The 27,179-nt window shown below is 56.0% G+C and overlaps 1 protein-coding gene and 1 pseudogene across 1 annotated transcript in view; both read left to right on the top strand.

Moving 5' to 3' along the window:
* Nucleotides 1-1,745: 1,745 nt before the first annotated feature.
* The window catches only part of STK10 (serine/threonine kinase 10), an 82,910-nt gene continuing 57,476 nt past the window's right edge, over nucleotides 1,746-27,179 (top strand). The window contains exons 1-2 of the mRNA XM_090288581.1: nucleotides 1,746-2,246; nucleotides 21,454-21,618. Of these exons, the coding sequence (XP_090144707.1) occupies nucleotides 2,091-2,246; nucleotides 21,454-21,618 (321 nt within the window). The 5' untranslated portion in view covers nucleotides 1,746-2,090. The remainder of the gene's footprint in view (nucleotides 2,247-21,453; nucleotides 21,619-27,179) is intronic.
* On the top strand, nucleotides 21,733-23,628 carry LOC150001006 (phosphatidylinositol N-acetylglucosaminyltransferase subunit P pseudogene; annotated as a pseudogene).

Genomic DNA, 27,179 nt, shown 5'->3' with positions numbered 1-27,179 from the left:
TTTCTTTCCCTTTCTTCCTCCCTTCCCCTCTCTAAAAATAAATAAAATCTTTAAAAAAATTGTTTCACAATCCTTTCTTCCAGTTTTATTGAGATATAATTGACGTATAACACTGTATAAATTTAAGTTGTACCATGTGATAATCTGACATTGTGAAATAATTACCACAATAAGGCCAGTTAACACATCCATCACCTCACATAGTTACCGTTTATTTATTTGTTGGTCTGTGGTGAGAACTTACTAAGCACAGTCACCATGCTGTACATTAGATGCCCAGGACTCACTCATCTTATAACTGGAAATTGTACCCTTTGACCCTCTCTTCACCCATTTCCTCGCCCCTGGAAACCAATCTACTCTCTGAGTTCACTTTTTTTGTTTGTTCGTTTGTTTTTAGATTCCACATATAAGTGAAACCGTACAATCCTTTTTCGTACTAATTCTGAAATCCAGAGCCTATTTTATCCCTGCCGCAGTGCCTGTCTGTTTGGGCTGGTTACACTTCGCTTAATAGCCACATGTGGCTAGTGGCTACCATGTTGGGCAGTACAGACTTAGATACATAGAATAATTATTTTAGGAAAACTGACTTATGAAGGAGTTAAAGATATGAATAAATCAATAACCAATCATCTGAAAGTAATCAATCAGGAAACGCTAAGAGAAGATATCTGGCCCATATGGTTGTATTGGGAGGTTTCTCAAAGCCTTTAAGGAACACATAATTTCTGTTATATAAACTGTTTCAAAGCAGTTCTGAGTTTAGTACTATGGTGCGCTGGGTTATATGGATAAACTTAGTAACAAGCAACGATTTGGGGGATAAGGTCATTGCAGACCTGAAGAGCTGAAGTAGGCATCAGGTGGGAACCTAGAGGGATAACCTTGGTTTTCATTGAAGGTTGGGGGTCCAGTAAAAGTGGGGCGTCCAACAGAAGGCTCACCATTTAAAGAGCCGTATACAGGACACAAGCAGGTAACTGACAGCGAAACGAGCCAAAGGACCAGGATCGAGGGTGATCGTCGTCAAAGAAGATTTTCGTTTGATCTGTAACGAGCTCGTTTTATTTAAAGTGGGAAATTAAGAATCAGCAGCCTTTAATTTCACATGCAAACATATCTGAAGGTCCGTCATGAAGCCTGTGATAAGCCAGTCCCAAAGGAGCTCTTTCTCCCAGCCGTCGGATCCTGGCTGGCTCTGGATCTGCGTACGCGAGTCCCTGGGAAGCAGGAAACGGCCGGGCCGACCGCAGCCTCCAGGGACCGAGCGCAGCCGCAAGGGCGCAGCACTTCGCGCAGCAGGAGGCAGCACCGCGCCGAGGAGCCCGCGCCGGATTCGCCGGCCAGCTGTGCAGCCCGAGCTGGTGCCCTCGCCCGCCGGGCATCCCCATCTGAAACGTGGGCGCGAGCAGAGCAGCCTCAAGGGGGAGTTGCGGGACGGATTCAAGGCTTAATCCCGGTTCACCTTCTTGGCACTCGGAACAACAATCAGTGCGCTCTGGCGAGAAGCCAATTCGCTTCCCCTCTTGTTCTCATAGAAGTTTTGGGAGCCACAAGGCGCGGCGGGCCTCCCAGACCCAGGACGGTCCCGCCGAGGGGTCCCTAGGACTCTCCAGAGCCCAGCCCTGAGCTCGCGGGCTCGCGGCGGACTACAGTTTCCAGAGTGCCCTGCGGCGACGGGCGGAGCCCGGGGACGCCCGCAGCCAATTAGGGGGTCTGCGGGCACTGCCGGGGAGCTGCAGGTGGAGCCGGGCCGGTGGGCGGACGCGGGCTGTGTCCCAGACCGCGTCCCGGGGCTCCTGGGCAGGCTGTGGGGTTCGGCGCGAGCGGGGCCGGCACGCGGGAGGAGTCCCCGGGGACAGGACCAAACGGGGGCGGGGTCCTCGGCCGCGCGAGCGGTTCCGGGTGCTCCCGCCGCGCGCAGCCCGGGGCGCACTTGATCGGGATCCGGCTGCGGGGAAGGGCGGGCCCGGGGAGAGCCCCCGAGCGCTGCGGCGTCCTGCAGCCCCTCCTCCTCGCGGCCGCCGAAGCCACAGCCGGAGTCCGAGCCGGCGCCACCTCGCCCCCCGGCTCGCAAGTCCCCAGCCATGGCTTTCGCCAATTTCCGCCGCATCCTGCGTCTGTCTACCTTCGAAAAGAGAAAGTCCCGCGAATATGAGCACGTCCGCCGGGACCTGGACCCCAACGAAGTGTGGGAGATCGTGGGCGAGCTGGGCGACGGCGCCTTCGGCAAGGTTTACAAGGTGAGGGCGCTGCGGGCGGGCGGCTCGGGGCGCGGGCTCCGGTCAGCCCCGGCCGCGGCTGGGAGGGGCGCAGAGGGGCTGCCCGGTCCTATCGGGGTTCGGGGTGCCTGTCCTGGCGACCCTTGTCCTTTGGAGGGACCCTCACGCAGCCCGGTGGAGTCTGCGCGCTTGGCGCCCCCCTCTGGACACGGCTTCTGCCCCCCGGCTCGGTGTCTGAGCACTTCCTGTGCGTCCGGCACCGCGCTCGGCGCCGCAGGGGGAGACAAAGGGTCGCTCACAGGACCTTAGTCTCCGAGAGCGCCACCCGAGGCATCCGCCGCAAAACTGTGACACCCGGCAGACCTTTTAAAGAGCGCCCACACACATGCCGAGGGAACGCCGACGCGGCGCGGCAGAGAGACTCGGCCGCGTCCCCGTGGAGTTGGGGGCACACCTGCAGATGATCGAGAGACTGGAAAAGGCGGGGGGTGGGGGGTGCGGTCGGGAGTGAGAGGTTAGGTTTGGGAAGGCGGCCTGGGCGGAGGGGGAGGGCCGTCCCGCGGGGGTCATAGCTGATGCTGCAGATGAGTCACAGCTGGGGAGTCCCCAGCCTACAGGCACCTTCCCCCTGGAGCGATCCAGGGCAGAGAGCATTTGTGGAGGGGTGGCTGGGGCAGAGCTGATTAATTCTAGACACGTTTGCAGCAGGACGTTGTCTGGTTCCGAGGGCCTGAGTTGTGTTGCGGACCCATACACTTCAGACTTGACTCCACCCGTTCCCCGGTCACCTTTCCTCCAGGAAATTCTGGAGAGAATCTTCCGGAGGGCGCCTCGTTCCTTAGCCACCGTCACCCTTCTGTAGCCTGTAGACCACTCTGACTCCAGGATCGCCCTTTAGGAGGCTGGACCTCAGAAAGGGCTTCTCTACCCCCCCCCCCGCCCCCACCGCAAACCCCCCCATCCCCATGTCCCCCTTAGGACTTGCTGTTTGCCTTGAAAGTGGTCTAGAGCCTAGTTACCAAATATGGTGCTGGGATGGGCAGTGTTAGCATCACCTGGGAGCCCGTTAGAAATGCAGACTTGCAGGCCCCACCCTAGCTAGACCTGCTAAATTCGCCTTTTAACAAGATCCCCGGGTGACAGCTAAGCACATCCAAGTTTGACAAGCGCTGCTCTGGAGGCGATTTGGAGGCCACCGAGACGCATCTGGGTGCCTGTTTTGTTACCTTCCCACCTCCACTGTGAGCCGCACTTCCTGTTACAGGGTGGAACCCCCGCTGGGGCAAAGGTTCTGTGGTTGGAGGCGTCACTGTCACCCGTGACTCCTGTTATCCCGCTGCCTTGCTTCGCAGCCCTGCTCTGCCTGAGGGTTCTGCCTGTCTTTGAGGGCCCTAAGCACCTTCTCTAGGAGGGCACATCTTTTCTTTTCCCCTCTCAGAGCTGCATCTTCCTCCTAGTGGTACCAGGAAACTGCTTGGAGCCTTTTGGAACCCCCGGGACACCCTGCCATTGTTCCTTCCTTCCCAGGATACAGCCTGCACTTCAAATGTGCTCTGACCCCCGTGAGGGCATCTGGATCCGTGGTCAGCCCACCCTCGCCCCCTCCACTGTCTCCAGAAGGCTCGGCTGGTGTTTCGTGCCTGCTGTGGGCTGTCTGGGATGGTTTTTCTGTTAGCGGCGGGCTTTCAGTCGCAGGCTTGTCCTCTCCCCGCCCTGCCTGTGTGTGCTGGGTTCAAATGCTGGTTCATTTTCTTTCAAACCCAAATGCAGAACTGGGTCGCCCTTGTCAGTTTCAGTTGCCATTTCCTCCTCCTGCTTCAACCCCCGTAAAACTCCCCTGCTGCTCTGGAAGCTTCCTACGAAGGGGCTCATCTGATTCACGTGTCTTTTCGTCTCCTCCTGGCTCCATCTTCAAGTGAGTCCGGTTCTCAAAGCTGTGAGCAGGCTGCACTGCAGCCCCTCCCCTCCCCCTGCAGACCCTTGACTGGCTCTCCATTAAGATGAGGGGAAGCTGGACTGAGAGGCGATGGCTGAGACCCCTGGACAGTTTATTCTATTACCTGCCTGGCCTTCGTGTGTGACCCTCCGATCTAAGCCAAGCTTGTGTTCTGTGCGGCGATATTGGGTCCAGGGAGAGGAAGGAAGGGACTAGAACCCCAGGCTCAGGGCTTCCGTTGAGCACTTCCCTTCGTTGTCAGCTAAGGAAGACCCATCCTGGATCAGAGGCCCCTGTCACTCAGGCCTCCGACCCTGGAAAAGTACGGCCCACTGAGCCCCTTGGAGTGGAAGCTGAAGCAGGTGTTGAAGTCTAATCAGGGGCGAAACTACTCCCCCCTTCACTGTTTGCTGGCATTGCCACCAGGGCCACTCCGGGTAGACTGCAGGTTTCATGGCTGAGACCAGGACTGGCATTCTGACATGGTGCCTGGGAACCAGCTGGCTGGGAACAGGCAAAGTATGGCCCGCACGGTTTCCCTGGTCTAGAATCAGCGGGTCCTGGCGGCCTGGGTGGTGACAGCTTTCTTGAGGACTGTCCCAATTTGTTGGATGCGGGCCAGGAGAGGACTGATGACTGATCTGAGGCGAGCCTTGCCCAGGCTCAAAACCTGAAGGTTCGCACTATGAGGATGTGAGGTCCCCCCCCATCCGCCCCCCCTGCCCCATAAGCCATCAGTCGGCCTCAGCAGGAAGAGGAGGAGGGCAGGATTGATTTTGGAGCGAAGTCAAGCTCATTCTTACCTAATCCTCCTGCGGTTGCAACTTATTCTCACAAGAAAGTTACTTCTAGTTCATTACGAGATACTAAGTAAAGGTCACAAGCTACATAGTTTCAAAATTCTTGCCCTTCAGAATCATCTTTATTCTGAAGACAAGGTAGAAGGGGGAGGAAGCGTTTGATACAGTGCGGAGGGGGAAAGCTGTCTTCAGCAGGGTGTGCTCACTGACGGAGCAGCGGGGGCGGGGTGGGTGGGGACAGGTCCACGCTCCTGGGCGGGACAGCAGGCCTGTGCCCTCCTGAGGTTGGCGTAGCGGGCCAGGGCGAGTTTTCCGCTTCTTGAAAATTACTTGGGTTTTGATCTTACGTTGTCTTTAAGCTTTTAAAAGGTTTAGGAGCTTGCAAAATTGAGAGTATATGAAAAAATATTTAAAAAGTAAACAGTCACTCTTAAGTCATCCATTGCTGTTGACATATTGTATTTCCTTCCAGACTTTATACACTTTCATGGTGAAAAAACAATTTTAATGTGGGGTTGTAATCATACATCCCTAGTGTTTTATACCATCTTTCACTCCCAAACCTCTTCTGCTATCATTCTAAATGCCTCACGCGTACCATCTGGAGTGGCTCAGTGTGCCTTTATCTTCATCTTCTTAGATGTTTAGGCCATTCTCTTTCTCACTCCCCCCCCCTTTTATTATTAAGTTAAAATTGATTCAGGGCAAGGCGCTGTCATAAGCGCTTTGCAAAATGCAGCCCCTTCTGCCACAGTATCAGCTTGTGTCCCCGTCAGTCCCGAGCGGTGCCAGATCGCGCAGTAAAAACCAGAGGCCTTGCTAGAGACAGGACCAAGGACACAGCACTCAGCAACTCCATCGGGAGCATGTTTTTTTAAAAAATAAGACCCTAAAGAGTTGGTTGCACAGTTTTATACAAGTTTTGTGGGTAAGACGTACCCCAAAAGTTACAATAAACACAGCACCCCACACTGGAAAAGACCTGCAGGGTTCATGTGGCAGAGCGTGTGGGGGCATTGCAGGGCGGAAGGAGGGGTGTCTGAAGTCGGGGGTGGGGAGCTGGGTCCCCACGCGGACGCTGGAGGGGTACACCTGTGCGCTTTGGGGAGCCTTCGCCGCGTGGTTCGGCTGGGTGTGGTTTTTCGCGTCCCCCTTGTGTTTCTGGAAGACAACACTGCACCAAAGCAAGTGGACGTTGAGCATTTTGATGGAATTGTTCCCTCCTGCACCCCCGGTGTTGGGACAGATTTGCTGTTTCCAGAGTGAGTGTTAACAGCCAAACTGATGAACAGCGGCTGCCTGGTGTTAATTAACCCCCACCCGGCCAGGGCTGTGTCCTGCCTCTCCGGCTCAGCTCAGACAAAGCAGAAGCTCGGGGAGGTGGGGGGTGGCCCGCCCTCCCCACCTCCTCTCCTGCCTCGCAGTTGGAAAGCCGTTTCCGTCCAGCGAGCCCCCTCCTCCTCCGGGAAGACATCTGGCCCCAGGCAGTAACCTTATTTCCGCTCAGTCAGTATTTTTAAACAGAAGCCCATGCTATTGTGAGTAGGTTGCTGGCTCTGTCCTGAAGCCAAGGTGGCCTGAGCTTCCGGGGGATGTCGCCTGCCCAGGGGGTCAGCTCGGGTGCCAAGAGGCTGGTCCTGAGGGGCTGATTTAGCTCCTTCGTGGCTGGCTCCAGAGCAGGCCAAGGTGGAGTGAGTTAAACCTCGAACTAAGTTTCCAGCCCTCATGCTCACCCAGGGTCTCCTGGCCTCCTGAGGTTCCCCAGGCTAAGGGGGAAGTGCTCAGGGGCGGCCCCCAGAAAACAGCCTGGGAGGGACACTCCCAGGCCCAGCTGAGGGCAGTGGAGCTGGGAACATTAAGAGAAAAACTTGTTTGGAGGTCCAGTAAAATCTGGGTTTCAACCCCCAAGCAAGTGGCCTTCCCCCCCCCCCCCCACCCGTGAGCCTCAGGCCCCTTGACCCTACACGGAGGTGATAATTTGGAGGAGGAGGGAGGGCTGAGAGGAGCTAAGGAGGTGAGACTTGGATCACCTGCCCTGCCCCAGGAAGTGGGCAGGAAAGGAAGGGAGTTAGTGGTTGTTGATGCTCCTGGTATCAAGGCCAGATGCTGCTGCTTAGCTGGGGACAGGGCACGAAGGCTGATGTCTGCAGCTCGTTCCTAGCACTGACTTCCCCTACCTTGGCACCCCTGGGGCAGGTCATTCTTTGCTGGGGGCGCCATCCAGTGCAGTGAGGGGTTGAGAGGTGTCAACAGCATCCCTGCTTCTACCCACTGCAACTACCACCAGTACTAGCACCCCCTCCCTCTCCTCCCAACCTGTGACAGCCCAAAATGTCTCCAGACGTTGCCACGTGTTCCCGGGGGGGCAAAATCGCGCCCCCCCCCCATTGCCTCCTGCAGTGTTGGACAGGAGCTCTCTGTGATCACCAGAGGGAGGAGGGGCTTGCCCAGAGAATTATAGGGTGCCAGAGCCGGGTGTCCTGGCTGCCCGAGGCCATTGGTAGTGAAGCCTGGCTCAGGGTGGCTTCGTTCTGGTGGCTGGTCCTGGCGGCTGGCACAGGCAGTGGTGGGAGGGGAGGCTGTGGTTGGGGCCCCCGTCAGAGCCCAGGGAGGGGAAGGGACGATGGAAGGCCACCGGTCCTAGAAGGAGATGTGGGCTGTGGGGGAGGCATGCAGGACCCTGGGGAGCTAGCCCGGCACCCAGGGGAGGACAGAAAACAGAGAGGTGAGGCGGGAAGGGAGCTCACGCCTGTCAGGGTCACAGATGGCACAGAAACGGGGTGAGGCCGGAGTTCAAACCCGCCTCTACCTCGTGTGGGTTGTGTGGCCCTGAGAAAATGACCTCGCTGTGGCTCGGGTCCTGTAGCTGCTCAGCGGCCACAGGAATGGCAGTGCCACACCAGGGGGCCGGAAAAGCGCATCTAAGTGTTAGTCACTAGGGTTGGTCATGGAGACCTACTGTGTGCCAGGCGCTGTGGGTTCCCAGGTGAACGGGGTAAGTAAGCAGGCGGCTGACTTCTGCTCAGTTCTTGCCTGTCCATCATTTAACTTCTACAAGCCCCATGAAAGGCAGGGGACAGTAGCCTCGCTTCACACCCCACGAGGCAGAGGCCCAGAGCGGTACAGGGACTTGCTAAGGGTCACACAGCTGCTGTGAGGCAAGGCCGGGACTTGAACCCAGAGTTCTGTAGCCAGGAGCCTGGGCCTTTTCTACCGTGCGGGATGGAGGGGAGGATGGAGAGGCTTATTGCAAAGAGAGGGTGCAGGATCGTTTCAGTGTGGTGTCTCCCTGTGGCCTTGGGGTTTCTGTGCCCGGGATTGGGACCCCTCTTCCCAGGCAGGCCTGCTCCAGCCTCAGCGGGGGCTGAGCCCCTACTGGCGACGGTGGCCTCTCGCACAGAGGAAGTGGTGGCGGGTGCAGGCTGGGCTAGCAGAGGAAGTGGCAGGGGAAGGGGCGGGTGCCAGGGGCGGGAGCTGGGTGCTTGTGGGGCCCTGTGGGTGTGGGCTGCAGCGTCTAAGGTGCCGAGCACTCCTGGGTGCTGCCAGCGGGGCAGGGAGTGGCATCACCCACACAGCCTCCGCCCCTCCGGGCCCTCCCCACTTCTCCACCCACCCCCCTCCCCCGCATGTCTTTCTCTTCTCCTTTCTCTCTGCTCTCCCCTTTGCTACATTTCCCCCTTCCTTCCGCCATAGCTTACTTATGTCTTTCTTCCTCACAGCCTCTACCAGAGCCAGTACTCAGGCCCTGGGACTCAAGTGTTAACCATGATGCTGGGGACTCAAGAGTTAACTCTCCCCAGTGGGAGAGCCTCTGCCCAGTGGGGGAGGACAGTGGGAGTCTGGGAAGGAGTGAAGGAGGCACAGCTCTGCGTGCCTGACCTCAGCCTGCCGCTCCCCTGGGGCTCCTCCTCGCTTTCTGGGTCTCCTCTCCCACGTCCCCTCCTGCGAGAGGCCTTCCCTGACTGCACCCCCAACCCCATTCCATGCCAAACACACACATACTGCCTGGTCCCACCATGGTGACAGGCCTTGTGTGTTCTTGTTTCTTTTCTTTCCTCTCTGGAAGAGGGACGGTCCCCGAGGGCAAGGAGTTGTCTGTCTCCCTGTGGATGAGGGGTCTGCTCAGCTCCTGGTCGATGTCTGTCTAGCCTCTGCCGAATGAGCGAACCAGGACTGAGTATGTGGCAGACCCTGCTTTCTCCCTCCCTGGCTGTGGTTGGGTCACGGGCATTGGGATCCCTTCCACCTTCTGCCTGTGTGACTTTGGGAAAGTTACCTTACCTCTCTGAGCCTCAGTATCTTTAGCTGTAAAAGGGAGATCAAATTAGTGCTACCCTCAGAGAATTTGTAGCGATTGAGACAGGCGGCCAGCCCTGAACATGGTGTCCAGCACAGAGGGGGGACAGTGAATGTGACTGTCATAGTCATCCTTGTGACGAGGGCTATTTCTGTGGGTGACTGGCTTGCCCGGCTTCCTGGGGAGCGAGAGGCAGATTCCCGGAGGCTGTTCCTGGAGAGATTCTGGTGCGTCCAGTTCCTCTGCATGAGCTGGAAGCTTGCTGCTCTCTCGCTGGGTTAGGGTGACTGAGATTCCGGGAAGATGCGTTCACTGCCGGGCAGGGCAGCCTCAGCTCTGTGTCTGCCCTGCAGACGGTCACTCTGGGTGGCCGGAAGAGTGGCGTTTGCGCCCCGGACAGGGCCGGCGTCTCTTTGGCCTCCTTCCTCTCGCCCGCCTTCCTGGAAAGCTCCAGCCCGACTTGTCCGGCAGCCCAGGCCCAGTTCTTGGCCTTCTGAGGCAGTCGCCACTGTCAAAGCTGGCTTTGTCGCGCGGAAGTGGTGACCCCGGCAGAACTGGCAGGCGTTCCCCCTTAGTCCTGGGACGCTGTCTGCCTTTGATCTACCCCTCAGTGGGCTCTGGGGGCATGCAGTGGAGGTGAGCTCTTTCCCTGGGATACCTTCACCATCCTACCCCCACTCTGAGGTGACAGGAGCCCCGTCCCTGGGGCCGAGGAGAGGTGACTGGTGTACCTCCATTAATGAGGGGCCTGGACTGGTGCCACCCCTGATCTGTCTGTAGGGTGCCCCTCAGCAGACCCTTGAATCACCCACCTTCCCGAGCAAGAGCAACCCTTGGAGGCCCTGACTCAGTGACGCTCTTCATCCCACAAGTGCCGGCTCGGCCACTGTCTTGGCTGTGTGATCTTGGGCAAGTGACATCACTCCTCTAGAGGAGCCTTGGTGTTCTTTCCTGCAAATGGGGTCACAAAATAGCTCTCACAAGCAGGACATCGGTATCTTATATTTTTAAATTTATTTATTAAATTAAAAAGAGTGTGGAGAGAGAGAAAGAGACATCAGTTTGTTGTTCCTCTTATTTATTCGTTGGTTGCTTCTTGTATGTGCCCTGACTGGGAATTGAACCTGCAACCTTGGCCTATTGGGACAGTGTTCCAACCAACTGAGCTACCTGGCCAGGGCTGGGACATAGGTGTCTTTATACCTGTGACCTCATGAGGCTGGTACCCAAGGACGCACAGCCAGGATGTGGCAAAACTGGCCGAGCCCAGCTTCACATCTAAGTTATACACGGTGTTAGTGTGGGCACGGGGAAGGGGGACCCGCCTGTGTGACCAGTGAGGGTGTCTAGTGGCCAGGCATTTGAGGAGCCATCTGGCAACAGGTCAGTGAAGTCCAGGTTTGCGGACGCAGTTCCATGTGACCCGCGTAGAGTGGTGGACAGTGGGTGACTGGTTGGCTCTGGCGTGGACCCGCTCTGTGGCTGCTGCAGACGATGCCGTGGAAGGGCCTTGTGATCTGAAGGGTTCTTCGTGACACACAGCTGAATGACAGGGAACGTGACAAGTCAGTGTGCGTAGTAGAACCGCGTCTCATAAAGGATGGAGAGACACGAGACGGGGGGGCGAGCGTTCGTGGGGTGCCCACTATGGCCCAGCCCTGTTCCAAGCACCTTCCCAGGGGAACTCAGCGCGTGCTTGCTTGCAGCTGCCCTCGAGGCAGAACTAATATTTTTATTGGACCAGGGAGGCAAGTCAGGGACAGAGAGGTCCCGCGGGCCCCCCGGGGTCAGCCAGCTGGGAAGCGCAGGGATTGCAGGGCAGGCCTGGGTCCTGGGAGGAGGTGCTCCAAGGTGCTCGGGGACTATGCGTGCGTTTTCTGCTTTGTAGCACTCAATTTTCAAGATTCTCTTAATGAGTATGTTTTATAGAACGATAAAAAAACAGGACCAAAAGGACAGTTGCTGGGAAACACTGAGTAATCTTGACCTTTGAGGCGTGGGACTGCTGGAAGGCAGGGCTGCTGTGAGCCAGGGCCCCCGGGGTTGCGGCGGAGATTGGGGAGGTCAAGCCCCAAGGTGCCTGCATAGTGCGGGGTGCAGAGGAGGCCTGGATAAGGATGCCTCCTTCTGTTCCTCCTGGTCACCCTTGACCCCAGGCCCCCCTCCTGGCGTGATGACTGCGCACCAGTCCTCGGGCTGGAGGGAGCCTGGGGAAGGTGGGAGCACCTCTCCCGTGTTCTTTATCAGTGATGCGCAGGCTTGGGTTCCTGGTGACTTTTGAAGAGCTGAGATCTGTAGGCTCCCGTATCCCTGGCCATGCTGGGCAGGTTGCCCGGGTTTTCGGCCGAGGCCAGGACGCGATTATCTCTGCGGCCAAGCCTATTTGGGGTTTAGTTTTTACTTGCTGGCCCAGCAGGAGTCTGAGGCTCGGCCTTTCCCCGCCATGCCAGGGGGCCCCTCCCCGAGGGAGAGAGTATGAATTGCCCGTCTTTGGAAGCCGCGCGCAGCTCCTCTGCTTTTGTGCTTCGTAATCTCTGTCATCCTTAAGTGTCGCTTGTTCTGAAACTCAGCCGTCTCGTTTGTCGCGGAGCCGAAACTTGGCCCTGGCGATTATTGATCTGGGTGGTTTCTGTCCACTTGGCAGGGCGGTGCATGGCCTGGCCCGGCAAAGCCTTTGACTTTTCCAAGGTAAAGAGGACCCATCTTCCAAAGCCAGAGAGCAACCTGAGATACAGGAATCTAAATGCGTTCAGGAGAAAATGGACCTCTTGTCACTTTCCTTTCTCCTCTTATGTGGGGGCTTCATTTCTCGCTGTTTGCAAGGAGGTAGAAGCATCAGTTCATGCATTCATTCATCCATCCAGCCATCCACCCACCCAGCCACCTACCCTCTTATCTATACACCTATCCATTCACCCAGCCACCCATCTACTCATGAATCCACCCATTCACCCACCTGTCTGTCCACTTCTCTGTCTATCCATCCATCCGCCTATTTGCCCATCCACCCATCTACCTATCTGTCCACATGTCCATCCATCCACCTGCCCGTCCATCCATCCACCTGCCCGCCCACCCATCCATCCACCTGCCTGCCCACCCTCCCACCCATCCATCCATGCACTCCCCCGTCTGCCTGCCTGCCACCTGTTCTCCCATCTTCCTCTTTACCCGCCTTCCCATGCCTCCCATCTATCCCCTGGTTGTTCTGTGCCGAGCTCTGTGGGAAGTCTAAAATGACTCAGATGTGGGTTTAGTCTTTCCGAGCTCCAGCCAGGTCAGAGAGGAAAGCTGAACACAAGTGTCGGAGGCACCAGAGAGTCTGTGATAAGAAGGTGTGAAGCCTAATGAGGGGGTGAAGAGATTCTACTGGGGGCCGTGAGAAGGCGTTCTGGGGACATGTCATGGGGTAGGCTCTGTGGGAGGGTTACACACGGGTGTGGGGACGGTAGCCCAGGTGGAGGGGAGAGCGTGAAGAAGGGTGTGAGAGAAGGAAGCGGGAGGGCACAGTGGAGGTGGTCACGGGGCAGGGGGGCGGGTCGTGGAATCCTGGGAAAGTAGACATGCACGGATCAGCAGGGCCGTGAGTGCCAGGCCAGGGAGTTTGGGCTTTATTGCGTTGGCAGCTGGGAGCCATTGAAGGATCGTCTTAGGAGAGTCGAAGGCAGTGGCGGAAGGGATGGGGGAGGAAGACTGGGACACAGTCTCTGGGGCGCAGGAGACCTTGGCAATGTTTCTTCTCATGGTCGACTGAAGGGGAAGAGCACTGGGCAGTGAGCCAGACCCGAGTTCGAGTCCTGGCAACTGCTTCCTAGCTGTGGGATCTGGGACAAGCCACCTTCTCTGCCTGGACCTCAGTTTCCCCTCAGCAGGAGGAGGTGGCAGGCAGGCCCTCTGCCTTGTGGATTTGTACTGGAGGCCTGTCTTATCCTTACTCCCATGAAGGACTCAGGCCTCTGGAGGGCCCTGCCGTGGTTTGCACACAGCTCCCTTCTGTGACTCACTTGATGCCTGCCAACACAGGCGCTTTGGGACTCTGAACCAAAGCCACACGGGCTGCCCCTCCTGGGCCTGCGCTGCCCTCAGACCGCCCTGCCTTACTTCCCCTGCACGCAGCCAGTTCTGGGGCCCGGTTTTCCTCTGGGGCCAGATTTCCTCCCTCCTTAATAGAGTCCAAGCCTTTCCCGCAATTGGCAACAGTCGTCACTGCGCAGGGACGCCACCGCTGTGTATTTTGGGACACAGACCGAGCCCCTTCTGGGTCCCCGTGGCCTGAAGTGCATTTGACACAGGCCTGGCCCTGCCATCCAGAATCAAGAGGACGGGGAAAATAGAAACCTTTCGCCCTGACTGCTCCCCTCTTTGGCTCTGACCCACCCGCCCAGGCTGCTCACTGACAGGTCAGCTGGGAGCCGTCCCTCGCACCCCGGTTGCTAGGAGACCTCCCTAGCAAGTGATCCCGCCTGCGCGCCTCCTCTTCCCACTCTGGGCACCCAGCGCTTAGCTTCTTCCCGGCAAAGGAAATGCTTGTTTCTGAGGCTGGGGCTGGGGCATGGGGGTGGGTTTTAGGTGCACCCTTACGTTGGAGAGAATGCAGTTTTTGCCAGGTACAGGCTCGTGGGCAAAGCTGCCTTCTGGAACTTTCTGCAGAGCTGAGCGTGTTCTCTATCTGCTCTCTTCAATGTGGCCGCCACTAACCACACGTGGTTGGGTGTTAAGCACTTGACATGTGGCTAATGCAACTGGGGAAGTAAAATTTTAATTTCATGTCATTTACATGGCTGTAATGTGGCCTGTCGCTACCACAGGGGACAGCGCAGCTCAAGTGGGTTCCTGAGAGGACAGACAAAGTCGAGGTGAAGTGGTCATTTTCTGGGCACCAACCCCAGTCTGTCCTCACTGGGATCCCTGTGGATAATTGCCAGATGTCACTGGGTGAAATGAACGTCTGAAAATCACTTGCATTCCTTATGCTGTATTTTCAGCTTGTCCCTGTCCATAGATGCAGACAGTTTTCCCAAAGTTGTAACTGAGCTATATTTTATGAGCCTGCTTTATTGACTCATTTGTTGGCTTAATTATTTTCCTCATTACTATACCTTCCTATTTATTACTTTAAAGGGTTGCTTGACATGCCACCAAGTTAATCCCACTGTTGTCTTACAGTTGAACAGTAAGCTTCTTTCCACTCTTTGCTGTTATAACGGGCGAATATGAACATGATCTTAGTACATTTTTTCTGGCATCCTTTCTGAATTTATTTCCTGGCCTTAAATTATCAGGAGCTAATTTCCACTCTGGTGGGCGATGGTACAAGTCCAGAAGGGAGCTGATTGGCTCGCATACCTGGAAAGTCGAAGGGCATTGCCGGCCTCAGGAACAGCTGGCCCTAGGTGTTCACAGACCCTCCGTGTCTGCCGTCCTCCACGTGCGGGCCCTGCTTCCCTCTCTTGACCTCATTTTCAGGCAGGCTTTCCAAAGGAGAGGCAGGATGGGCTACAAGACCCTCCAGCCTTCCTTCTACCAGTGTAGCAACCCCCAAGGAAGATAAAGCAAAACCCCAAACAAACCAGAAAACAATCAGGGACAATGCTGTTGGCCTGCCTTGGGTCACAAGGCGTGTCTGAATCACTGGCTGTAACAGAGAGGGGCCAGGCTGAGGGGCCGGGCCTGGGCTGCGCACCTGGGCCAGGTGCGCCCAGCCGCTCAGGAATCCTTCCTTCGCACCAAGAGGGAGGGAGAGGCAGTTCCGAAAGGAAACCGGAGTTTTGAGTGGCCGGGGGGTGGGTGCTGCCTTGGTCCCTGCTGCCCTCTTTAGGACGGGTCTCCAGGCAGCTCCCCTGGCTCCCAGGCCTGAACAGGCCCTGGGATCCGTCACCCATGGGGTCACAGCTCTCGCCGCCTTATTTACTCTGCTTGAGTCAGGCAGGCCTGTTTTCCTGCTCTGCAGATGAGGCAGCGGTCACAGATTGGACTCTGGTCACTGCATTCGCCTTGGTGGACTCTGTTTCCTCATCTGCATAGTGGGTGTTGGGGAGTAGGAGGTAGGAGTGTGGCCAGTGTCCTCTCTGGTCCATAAGTTCTGTGACATCAGCACTTTCCCTGGAGGAAGAGGAGGAGGAGGTGGAGGAGGAGGAGGAGAAGGAGGAGGCAGCTGCAGGGAACATAGCCACCAGCCAACAACCTGGAGGGAAGGGGAGGGCCTGGGGACTGTCCCCTACTGGCTGTCGCTTTGCACTGTGCAGCAGACTTTCAGGAAGCCTCTAGCCCCTGGCTGGCTGGGCCCCTTGGGTGGGGCAGAGCTGCCGGCGGGGAGGGCTGTCCCCACCTCCTCCCGCCTGGGCTGGGAGCCGCACAAGGGGGAGGATTGTTCCCACGGAGGTGCCTGGGCTGGGAAACACAAGTGGCCAGTGTGTCTGCCCTCAAGGGTGTGGACTGAGGCGTTAGTCACCGCTGGCCAGCAGCGGGCCTCAGCCAGTGGGAGAGACGGACGTCAGAGGGCACAGACAGCCACTTGTTCTTGATGTGACTCCTTGCCTGTCACTCCCACGGGTGCCCTGTCCACTTGGACCGCCCTTAGCTTTCCAAGAGTCACCCACTCTCCAAGATGACCCCAGAGACCTTGGGCATCACTTCCCCGCCCGCCCACTGTGCAGAGAGGGCCTTTGCAGAATTACAGGCTCCTCTGGTACAGCGGTCCGGAGCACGGACTTGGAAGCCACACAAGCCTCAATTCAACTCCCAGACCTGCTGTTGACCTGCTGTGTGACCTTGGGCAAGTGACGTGACCTCTCTGAGCGTCTGTTTTCTTACATGTAACATGATGCTCCTAATAGTAGTAGTACCTCCTTGGTGTGAGAGGTGACAGAGGGCCTCAGACAGCTTGTCCTCTGGTGTCCTCTGGGCTCTGCGGCTTCCCTTCTGGGCTCGGCTAGCTTCGTTTTCAGGCGCCCCTGGGGGCGGGGTGGGCCAGCAGCCCCAGGCCCGCCTCAGGCAATGCTTGCAGGTGAGCAGTACAGCCCACTTGGGACCATCTCAGGGACACTCTCAGCAATTTTGCTGCATTTCGATGACTGCCTTGATCCCGCCCCTGTCCCTGAACCTGTCGCTGTGTTCTGATGGGCCAGCGGGAGTCACCTGCCCCCTTCAGAGATGGACGGAATTCTCGCCATTTTGTCTTGGGGCCTGGGAATGAGGGCGGGTTAGCTCTGCCCCGGGAAGGGGGCGTCCTGTTATGGGAGAGCCGTGCCTGGACCCACAAATGCCCCCTCTAGGCAGAAACTGGCTTGTTCACTAGAAAACTGCCTCCCACTAACATGGGCTCACTAACTAGTAATGGCTGCGTGAAGGAAGAGGGAAAAACGGATTCCTGCCAGCTGAGTGGAGGCCCCAGGTCAGCCATGGGTGGGTCCCGATAGCTCCCTGCGCCCCGGTCTGCTCCCCTGGGGAGCGGCACTGCGGCTCCCACCTGCCTTGCTGGCCTGCGGGCAGGTGCAGTTCGGGCAGTTGCAGTAGCCCGGCTGCCAAGCGTGCTGTTGGCTGAGGTTGTCATTTATCTTCAGCAAAGGGAGCCGGAGCCGGAGCCGGAGCAGGGCACTGGGCACTTGCCAAGAAGGGCCCGTCGGGAAGTGATTCAGAGCTCAGGCAGGCTTGGGTTTGCATCCAGCCTTGGGCCCCCACCCACTGGCTGTGTGGCCTGAGGCAAATCACTGTGCGTCTCTGAATCACAACGTCCTTATCTGTAAATTGGGGCCGCGGGGAGCATTGGATGGAACATGAAGCGAGAAACTGCAGGGACAGCCTGCCCGGGCCCACGCGAGTGCTCGCGCAGCGCTGGCTGTTTTCATCATCGGCCATTGTGACGTCCTCTGGGGCCAGCAGGTGACAGATTGCTGCCTCGGCCAGGCTTTCCAAGACTTGGATTTTGGCCAGGTCCGTCCGGGCCTCGATCGCTGCTAACCCCTTTCTGGCCGGCACTGGCCGCTGGAACCTGAGCGGGGGGCTGGGCAGCGGTGCCCCTCAGTGTGGACTCGGCGGCCCTGTGGTCCGTGCCGCCTTTCAGGGCTGCGGGCAAGGCGGGTTTTGTGCAATCCTGGAAAACAGGCCCTGCCTGCGCCTCCCCCACCTCCAGGAGGAAACATCCCTCTTCAGGAAACCCAGGAAAAGGTGCCAGGCAGCCTCCTTCGCCAGCTCTCAGGAGTGAGAGGCGAGGGGCGGAGGGGTGGCCTCGGCCGGGCTCAGCGCCGTGCTGGGGGCTGGGACAGCACCGTCAGGCCCACTGCAGGGCCCTCCACCCGCTTCTCTGAAAGGCCAGTGCCCTAACGGCTCCGGGCGTGCAGAGGAGCGGGGCGCAGTGTGGAAGGGGGTGTGCTGGTCCTCTGAGGGGGCAGGTGCGGAATGGTGTGTGTGCATGAAAGAGACAGACAGAGGGCCTGGCTGCTTTCTGGTGGGGCTTTAAGGTGTTCTGAAGAAGCTTCCACAATTGAATTAGGGAAGAGGATGCCACCCGGGGTGAATCCCACGACAAGGACTGAGCTGGGGGAATGGCCCCATGTGAAAATCCCATCCCTGAACTGGGTCAGGTGTGGAAGGTTCTTAGCCCCTGTAATGGGGGGAGAACGTGGCCGCCAGAGCGCAGACTCAGGAGCAGGACTGCCAGCGTTCCAGACCCAGTTTTGTCACCGAAGTCGCTGGGGACTCTGCCTCAGTTTCCTCCCCTGGACATAAGCTAATAATAGCACCTGCGAGGTAGGGGCGCTGAGGCGGTAAAGGAATTAACCCCCGTTGAAGTGTAAACCGAGGCCCCATGCAGAGCGGGCCCAGGAGTGAGTGTGGACTTTGCAACTCCATTAACTGAAACATTTACCTAAACTGAGAAAATATTTACAAATTGCCTATTGGCATGACTCCCTGCCAGAAGGCTCCCTGGCAAGGTTTAACACCCAGTTCCCACCCCGCCCTCAGAAGCACCCTGTCCCGCCCCACCGGCACCGGGAGGTGGGTCTCTCCAGCTGGACTTTGAGCTCCTTGCGGCCAGGGGCAGGGCTTCTGTGCCTCCGAGTCCGGGACGCCCTGTGACGGGCTGACCTGGGATCACTCGTCAGTGTCTGTGGCATCTGGTCTCCGAGGCTTCTGAGCTGGGGAGCCCACAGGGAGCCCTAGTACAGCAGTGGCAGGTGCACAGATCTTGGGAGTTAGGGGACCCAGATTCCCATTCTGATGCCACTACCCTAGTTCCAGTCTTGTCACCTCTCCCAGCCTGGATGTGCCTGTCTGTAGAATGGGGACACTGAGATGCTGGTCACTGTGGTGACCACATGAAGTGACGCAAGTGTCCGTTGTCCTCCTTGGAGAGCTAGGTGCCTGGGGCAGACGGCTGTGGGGGTTTCCAGTGGCTCATGTCCTTCCTGGAAGGCCAAAGTGGCACCTGCTGCTCTTACAAGGGGTGCGCGGCAGGGGGAGCTGATTTGGGGCCACCCCACTCCTGCCTCTCCTCGGTTCTTGTCATACTCGCAAGAGATGAATTCACGTGAGAGATAACATGTACAGTGGACACGAGATAACAAGTATTTATGAAACACACGTGAGCACACGTCTGCAGGCAGGCGCCCGGCTGGTCTGAGTGCCCCACGTGTAGAGGAAATAAACTTGTTCTAAGTTCATTCTGTACACGTGAGCCAAGGCTACAAGTGGGCCCTCAGCTGATCTGAGTGTGCCCACTCTTGGGGTTCACGGCTGTGGACTTCAGTCAGTTTCTGTGTTCCCTCTTCTTCTAAACTTTGGGAATAATGTACAGCTACAAAGGCTTTCCTTTCCAGCTCGTAAAGGCTCTTTGTGTTTGTTAGTGAAATTGTCACGGAGGCCGCCTGTCCCAGCAGAGTCTCAGGACTCCTCTCCTCCTGCGCTGTCCCTGCCTGTGATGTTTGGGACACCCGGCAGTCTTATCAGACCAGGCTCGGGGCTGCTGGGTCAGCAGGTGAGACGTCCCCCTCCCCCTCCCTGCTGTAGTTTACCACCCATCCTACCTGACACTACTGCCTCTGGGGAGGCACCTTGGCGGAGCCCGACATGGCTGCTCATGGCGTCCGGGCAGCCTGCTTCCCAGTAGATGGCTGGGCAAAGGCTCCCAGTGAGTGGCTCTCTTTTAAGGCTCATGTTGCAGGAGCAAGCGGGTTCTCTAAATAAACCCTGGAGCCCCAAGTAGCACACTGGGTGAATGCAGCAGCCCCCAGGGCTCACGGGACCCCCCGAGGGGACTGTGGGTTCTGCTCTCTTTCTTGGACACCTGCTCACCCTGGGTGGATTGCTTGCATCATTTACACGGTTATTTCTCGCTCGCTCTCAGCTTTAAAATTGCTGTAAAATATGCATAACATAAAATTGACCACTTTAGCCGTTCCTTTATTTCTTTTTTTTTAAAAAAGACTTTATTTATTTTTAGAGTGAGGGGAGAGGAGGGAGAAAGAGAGGGAGAGAAACATGAATGTTTGAGAGATAAATTGACTGGTTGCCTCTCGCATACTTCCTACTGGGACCCGACCTGCAACCCAGGCACGTGCCCTGACTAGGAATCGAACCGGCAGCCTTTTGGTTTGCAGGCCAGCACTCAATCCACTGAGCCACACCAGCCAGGGCCAGCCATTTCTAAGTGCACAGCGCAGTGGCATTAAGTGCACTCACAGTGTTGTCCAACCTTCCCCTCTCTCCATTTCCAGAACTTTTCCATCCTCCCAAACAGAAACTCTGTCCGTATTAAACGCTTACCTCTCCATTGCCCCCCAGTAACCAGCCCCTGGAGACCTGTGTTCTATTTTGGTCTCTGAACTTGATGACTCTGGGTACCGGTTATAAGTGGAATCATACAGTATTTGTCCTTCTGTGCTGGCTTATTTCATTTAGCATGATGTCTTCAAGATCCATCCGTGCTGTCGTGCGTGTCAGAATTGCCTTTTTAAGACTGAGTCATATTCCCCCGAATATCTGGCCCACGTTTTGTTGATTGTTCATCTGCTGGTGGGCACGTGGGCTGCCCCCATGTCGTGGCTACTGTGAACAGGGCTGCTGGGAACACTGGTGTGTGGATGTCTGCTCCCGTACCTGCTTGCACTATTTTGCAGGTACATCCCCAGGAGTAGAACTGCTGGGCCACAGGCTCGTTCTGTGTTTCACCTTTTGAGAAATTGCCAAACTGTTGCCCACGGCGGCCTCACCGTTTGACATTCCCAGCAGCAATGCGCCGGTTCCGTTTTCTACACGTCCTCACCAGCACTTATCTGTTGTTTGTAAAAAGTACAGCCATCCCCAGAGGTGTGAAATCCCCCTTCTCTTTTTCATCAAGTAAGACACAGTTGTTATGCCCACGGGAAATGCGTCTAAGAAGCACTTCAACTGTGGCTGGTGGGCACTTACTTAAAACCGTTTTCATTTTACTTTTATTTTTTTAAGGATTTTATTTGTTTTTGAAGGGAGGGAGAAAGAGAGGGAGAGGGACATTGATGTGTGGGAGATACATTGATTGGTTGCCTCTCGCATGCCCCCAGCCGGGGACCTGGCCTGCAACCCACGCTTGTGCCCTGACTGGGAATTGAACCTGTGACCTTTTGGTTCACAGGCCGGTGCTCCATCCAGTAAGTCACACCGGCCAGGACTCGTTTTAATTTTAATGTGTATGAAATGGTACAAAGAAATGCATGCAACATTCCTATTAATATGTTAAACAAAAAGAGGGGAAAGGCCTTTTGACTCTCTCCCCAGCCTGTGGTCAGGCACTATCTTTCCAGAGTTTTCCATGCGGTTATGTACATGTGAGCATTCATGAAAGTGTCTATTTTTTCCCCTTTTTGTATAAAAGTATCATACCACGTTTATTGTTCAATGACTTGGAATTTTTTACTGAACAACTCAACAGTCTTTCCATGTTGGTATCTATGGAGCTACGCCGTCCTGATATTTTTCTTTCTCTCATGTGTGTCGGGCTTGTAACATACACACCACATTGTCAAGCATAGAACGTAGTTTCTCATGCACGCTGTGAGCATGGGCCATTGTCAAGGACGGCGTAGCTCCTGCGTCGGCTCTCAGTCCCCCGCTGGACATCCGGCTCTGTTTCCACCCTCCACGGCCTCGCTGAGCTGGCTTCCAGGGGCCCGTTTCCTGCTGAGCGTGCTTTGGTGACCTCCCGTCTCTGCTTTGCAGGCCAAGAACAAGGAGACGGGGGACTTGGCCGCCGCCAAAGTGATCGAGACCAAGAGTGAGGAGGAGCTGGAGGACTACATGGTGGAGATCGAGATCCTGGCCACCTGCCAGCACCCCTACATTGTGAAGCTCCTGGGGGCCTATTACCACGACGGGAAGCTGTGGGTAAGAGTGTTGCTGCCTGCCCCCCGCGGCTCCCCGCGGCTCCCCAGGCCTGGCTGAGGGCCTCTGCTTTTCCTCAGCATCTGCCTGGAGGGCAGAGGCCAGGGCCAGGAGATCATGAAGCAGGGGGGCTCCGGGTCCCCTGCCCCCCGCTTTCTGCACAGCCTCCCCAGTGGGAGGGTGGTGGCAGTGGTTCAGGGGAAGGAACTCTCAAGCTCTCCTGCCCGGCCTCGCATGCTGGCTGTGCTGCTTAGCAGGTGCAGGACCCGAGGCGAGTTCTTTTCCGCTCCGTGACTCAGTTTCTCCACCTGTAAATGGGGGTGAGGACAGTACCTGGCGCACAGAGTTGTTACGGGGATTAAATGAATTAATTCCTGCTGGGCGCCTGGCCCAGGTAAGAGCTCGGTGGGTGTTGGCTACTCTTGTTACTTGTAGCAGAAAATTGTCACTCCCATGGCAGGGGCTGCCAAATAGGGATTTCTTTCAATGGCAGCACTAAGGAAGGGGACCCTTCTGACTGCGCTGGTCTCTATCAGTGAGCATTTAGGCACTACTTTTGTGTTTTATTGCTTATAAACAAGTCCGATGGACATCTCTGAGTTTTTGTGGTGTTGCCCGAGATGTTTTTCAGATTTCTAAGTGTCTATTTGATAGGATACAAAGGAGCTTTCCCATCTTCCTGGTACTCGTCTGCCCCCTGATCTGTCCATGCATCCTGCTCTCCACCCCTCCAGCCTTTCCGGGACTGCTGTTATGTGCCCATTAAGAAAAACATCTTTCATGTGTCTGCGCCCATTTTGACTGTGGCTGGGTACCAAGTTCATTATTGTTTCAGGTCCAAAGATAACGCGACGACAGCCAATGTGTGTGAAGGCCCTGCTGCGTGCTAGGCCTTTTGCTGTGAGTTTTACTGGCAGTGTGTCGTTCCTTCTTCGTTCTGTGAGGCTGTTATCTCCACTTTACAGATGAAAATGAGAAACAAAGGCCAAGTCCCCGCCCCGCCCCCTGCCCCCCCAAGGCCACGCAGCTAGAAAGCGGCAGAGCTGGAAAACCAGACAGAGAAACGGGACGTTTTGTAACTAGACCGTGACTACTGAGGTGATGGAAATAGACACAGCAGAATTTTCTGTCCCCGAGTTGTCCCTTTAGGCTGGTATTTTCTCATCCAGGGCTGCTGCTGTCACCGGACCCACTTCTTACCCTCCTGTCTGGTAGCCTCTCCTACAGCCTACATTTGCTGCTTTGTCAACCTTCAGAGGCGCCACCTCATTTTGGAGACTTGAGTTCCAGAGAGGGTCTGGGATGTACCCAAGGTCACACCCCAGACAGAGGTCCTCAAGGGTCATGGAAGAGAGACCCCACGTCACACTGCTCTCAGGAGAGGCTCCCCACAGTGCTCTCTCCCTCGGAATGTATTTGTCAAGGAAAGAACATCTAAACCTAGAGAAAATTTTTATAAGAATTTACGTGAGTTGGCCTGGGCCAGGGCTGGGGGGTAGGGCGGGGGCGACATGCCGCTTGGCATTTGACTCAGGTTTGACCGTGGCCCTGCTGTGGCTCCCTGGTCTGTGCTTGCACAGGGAACTTGGGAAAGCCACGCTGAGGTGTCTAAAGCCACAGGGAAAATTTGGAGGAGAATTCACCGTCGCCATCGCCAGAAAGAGCGACCGTGGTTCTCTTCTGTTCTTCAGCTCCCAGTCTGGCATCATCCTGTGTCTCGTGGGGGTGTTCGTGCCCGAGGGGCTGAGTGCCTGGGCCTTAACCTCTTGGCCTTAGAGGAGCGAGCAGTGGCGTTGCTCGTCTGCCCCTCCCGACTATAGGAATCGGGTATCGCCTCTTATTTGGAGCAAACATGACAAGTCCCTCGCCACTCAGCTCCGTCCGTACTGTCACAGGGAACTACACCAAAAATCAGCAGCAAGAAGAGGCCGTCCCAGCATTGAGGCTATTCCCGTTAGTGAGGCCAACCAAACGCCCTTTCTCGCAGCCAGAGAACGTTCCTCCAAAAACTGAATTGTACGTATTACAGGCTACCTTCAAACAGGCGCTCTCACTTTTGACATCATAATTTCAACCATAATTCTCTTTCTTATTAATACCGAGTCATGGAAATATTTTTAAAAATGGAAGTTGAACTTCTCTTAGATAAGGTGCCATTCATAGTATAAACGTTCTCCGATATTGCTTATTAGTGGACAAAATAAATAAAACACTGCGTTACCATAAAAAAATAAAAATAAAAAAAAAGAATTTATCTGAGCCAGCATTTTTGAGGACCTGCTCCAAAGCAAGATGTCCAGGGACAGAGTCAAATGCCGCTGAGAAAGGCCGTTTTGCAGTTAATTTTATACACTTACAATCAAAGGAGAGAGTGTAGGGAAGGGACACCATGTGCGTTGGGGGTGGATTCAGGAGGCGGGAGAAAGCCAGCGGGGAACCCTCTAGGGTGGGATGTAAAGCAAGAAGGAGGGACACGTGCTTTTCTTACACTGGTGGGTGCAGGCCAGTTAGTGATGAGCCTTTATGGCTTGTAGAGGTGACGTGCCCGGACCAAGGTAGCGATGAGGGTTCTGTGCTCTCTGCTGTGCTGCCTTCGAAGGGCCTAGCAAAGAAAACCACTCTGACATTTCAAAGGTATGTTACCGCAGATGCATAAGAACAGCACCGGGCAGTTCCCTGGAGGGAAAGACTGACCTTTGCCGAGGAGGCTGCGGGCCTGCCTGGGACGTCACGACCCACATGCCCTGCCCAGTTAGGAATCTGTGACCAGACCGTCCTGTGTGGTTGCTTTTGGTCACTGAGCTTGTGGGGCCTGCCGAGCTGTGGGGTCACCTCTGTTGCCCCTTTCTGTCCTCGTAGCCGAGACCCATTGCCTGGGACACAGGCCGATGACAGTCTGCCATGAAGGCCTTCCCCGGCCTCCTTCCCGCCCTTCAAAGCTACGGGCAGCTGGCCCCGGCAGGCCTTTGCCTGCTTCCGGGCAGCCCTTCTCCCCTGGCTTCCCTGCCTTTCCCTGGTGACCCTTCCCGAGGCTTCGCTGTGACTGTGACCCTGTCACCCCAAACAGTAAGAAAGATGACATTGGGGGCGATGATGGCACCAGCACCGAATGAGGGCAGGCCTTTCAGGGGCACAGTAGGCCTGGCTACCCTGGCTTGTCCTGGAGACCTGCACAGGCCGGGTTCAAAGCTTGTGACCCCCACCCCGCCATTGAGCCTGGTCAGAAAGTTTTACAGGGAGTTTATCTGCCCAGGAATCTCTTTGCTGTCTTTCAAACAAGCCAATGACTCCTTTGCTCCCATGGAATCTTCCTGGCCTGGCCCACCCCTTCACCCCCGTCCCTGGGCACAAATGTGCTATTTTTGGTGCTACATGTCCATAGGATTTATTGATATGACACCCTTGGCAGGGCTGCCTCCCCCAAACCTCATTCATCCCTTTACCTCTGTAATAGGTAACATCATTTTAAAAAGGTGACTCACTTTTTAGAAGTTAAACACATTTATTTAAAAGGAAAGTTTCGTCTCACTACTCTAAATGGAAAACTAGGACCCACTTGCCATAAATAGAAGTAAAAGAAAATAAACCAGTTTTGTGAAGTTCTACCCCGATCCCTTCGCCTGCCAAAGCTTTCAGCCTGATCCCCACACGCCTGTTAAAAGGGAGGCTGTCACAATGGTGCTCTTCAGCACAAAGCCCTGAGTGACGTGCAGGGTGGCAGGCCGAGGGGGGACTGCTTTGCCCGGTGCTGGGCGACGCCCCAGACTCTGCTCCTTATCTCGGGGCCTTGTTTGGGGATGTGCCTCGCTGGGCGTGGTGGACATTTGGGCTGGGCCAGCCCCATAAGGTCAGGGGGATGAGTCATCCAGGCTCTGTGACTTGTCCAAGGTCACTCAAGGGGACAGAGACTGAGCTTGGACCCTGCTCTGCTGGCCAGGAGGCTAGTGGTCTTGTCCTCCTCGTTCACCTCTCGACCCGCATTACCTAAACCTGGGCTTTTCCAGCTTTTTCAGCTGTGGAATCTTTTTCTGTTGAAATCTTAACAGATATCCTTGTGGGCCACCGAAAACAGAAGCAGTTCTACACTAGGGTGGCTGGCCTCCTCCACCCTCAGCGCCCCCCACTCCCGAGGTGGCCTCACATTCGCTCTTAGGCCTGTGGGTTCTCTTTGGTCTGCACTGGATTCGGCTCCTTCTCTGTCTGAGGGGAGCTGTCCGCTCTGTTCTGAGATTTTTAGCAGCATCTCTGCCTCTACCCACTAGATGCCAGTAAAACCGCCCCCCCACCTTCCTGCTCAGCTGTGACAACCTAAAACATCTCCAGATGTTGCCAAGTGTCCCCCAGGGGCCAAAACAATCCCTGGTTGAGAGCCACGGGCCTCTCCCACTCACAGATCTTGCTGTGGGGTGGGAGGATGTCTTCATGGTGGGCAGGCGCTGTGAGGCCTGGCCCCCATAGGTGACCTCAGAGCAGGTCACAGACAGGTGATTACAGGCCAGATTTGGCCGGTGACACATTTTGTTTGGCATGTATGACGCTTTTAGAAATTTGTTGTTAGTGATTTGTCAGAAGATGTCTCAGAATTCTGGCCTCTGACTTTTCTTGAACAACCAGGCAATCTTTCCACATGGCTGGGTTGTCTAGGATGAGCAGTAGCTGCCCCTAGGCGGGGGTGTGACTACCAGTTAGCCTCAGACCTCACCACTCCCTAATGTACTCCCCTCCCCTGCAGACTGGGGGCTGTCTGCCAATGACATGGATGTTGCTTTCCTGTCTTTTTTAAAATTATATTTTATTGATTATGCTATTATAGTTGTCCTGATTTCCCCCCTTTCCCCCCCTCCACTCAGCACTCCCTACTCCCTCAGACAATTCCCCCACCATTGTTCATGTCCATGGGTCATTCGTTTAAGTTCTTTGGCTGCTCCATTTCCTATTCTGTACTTCACATCCCATGGCTATTCTGTAACTTCCTATTTGTACTTCTTAATCCCCTCACCTCTTCACCCATTCCACAATACCTCCCTCTCATCTGGCAACCATCAAAACGCCCTCCATATCCATGATTCTGTCTCTGTTCTTCCTGTCTGCTTAGTTTGTTTCTGTGTATTGGGTAGAGCTGCTTTGACTCCGGGTCTTGGTGGTGTGGCCTAATGTGGTAAGTGTCCTGTAGGGTACAGTGGCACAGCCTCCCCTATCACCCGAGCTGGGTACTCAAGGTGTGCCCTTCGTGTGGGCTGAGCACACCCTCCTCTTGTGTTTGAGCCTTGGTTGCTGTTGGCAGGTCAATGGGAGGGACTTACCCAGGCCAGTCAGTTACAAGGACCGGCTGTGACGACTGACCACCAACCTCCACCCTCCGTGGAGGATCAGCTCTGCAGGGCCAGGGCGGTGGTACTCTGACATGGCCTGAAGCTGTCCACTGGGTGTGCTGACCCTGGGGTTTCCGGGTGGTGGAGGCCAAGGTCAGCCCCAGCCTGAGTTTTGCCAGGGGCCACCCCACCTGAGCTATAAAGCAGTCTGAGATGGCTGCTGCTTGTGCTGGGCATGGAGATTCCCAGGCG

Source organism: Furipterus horrens, unplaced genomic scaffold (genome assembly GCF_987537825.1).
Source record: "Furipterus horrens unplaced genomic scaffold, mFurHor1.1.pri manual_scaffold_10, whole genome shotgun sequence".
NCBI classification, from domain to species: domain Eukaryota; kingdom Metazoa; phylum Chordata; class Mammalia; order Chiroptera; family Furipteridae; genus Furipterus; species Furipterus horrens.
Note: the sequence above shows the minus strand (reverse complement) of the source record. Positions and strands in the feature narration are given on the sequence as shown.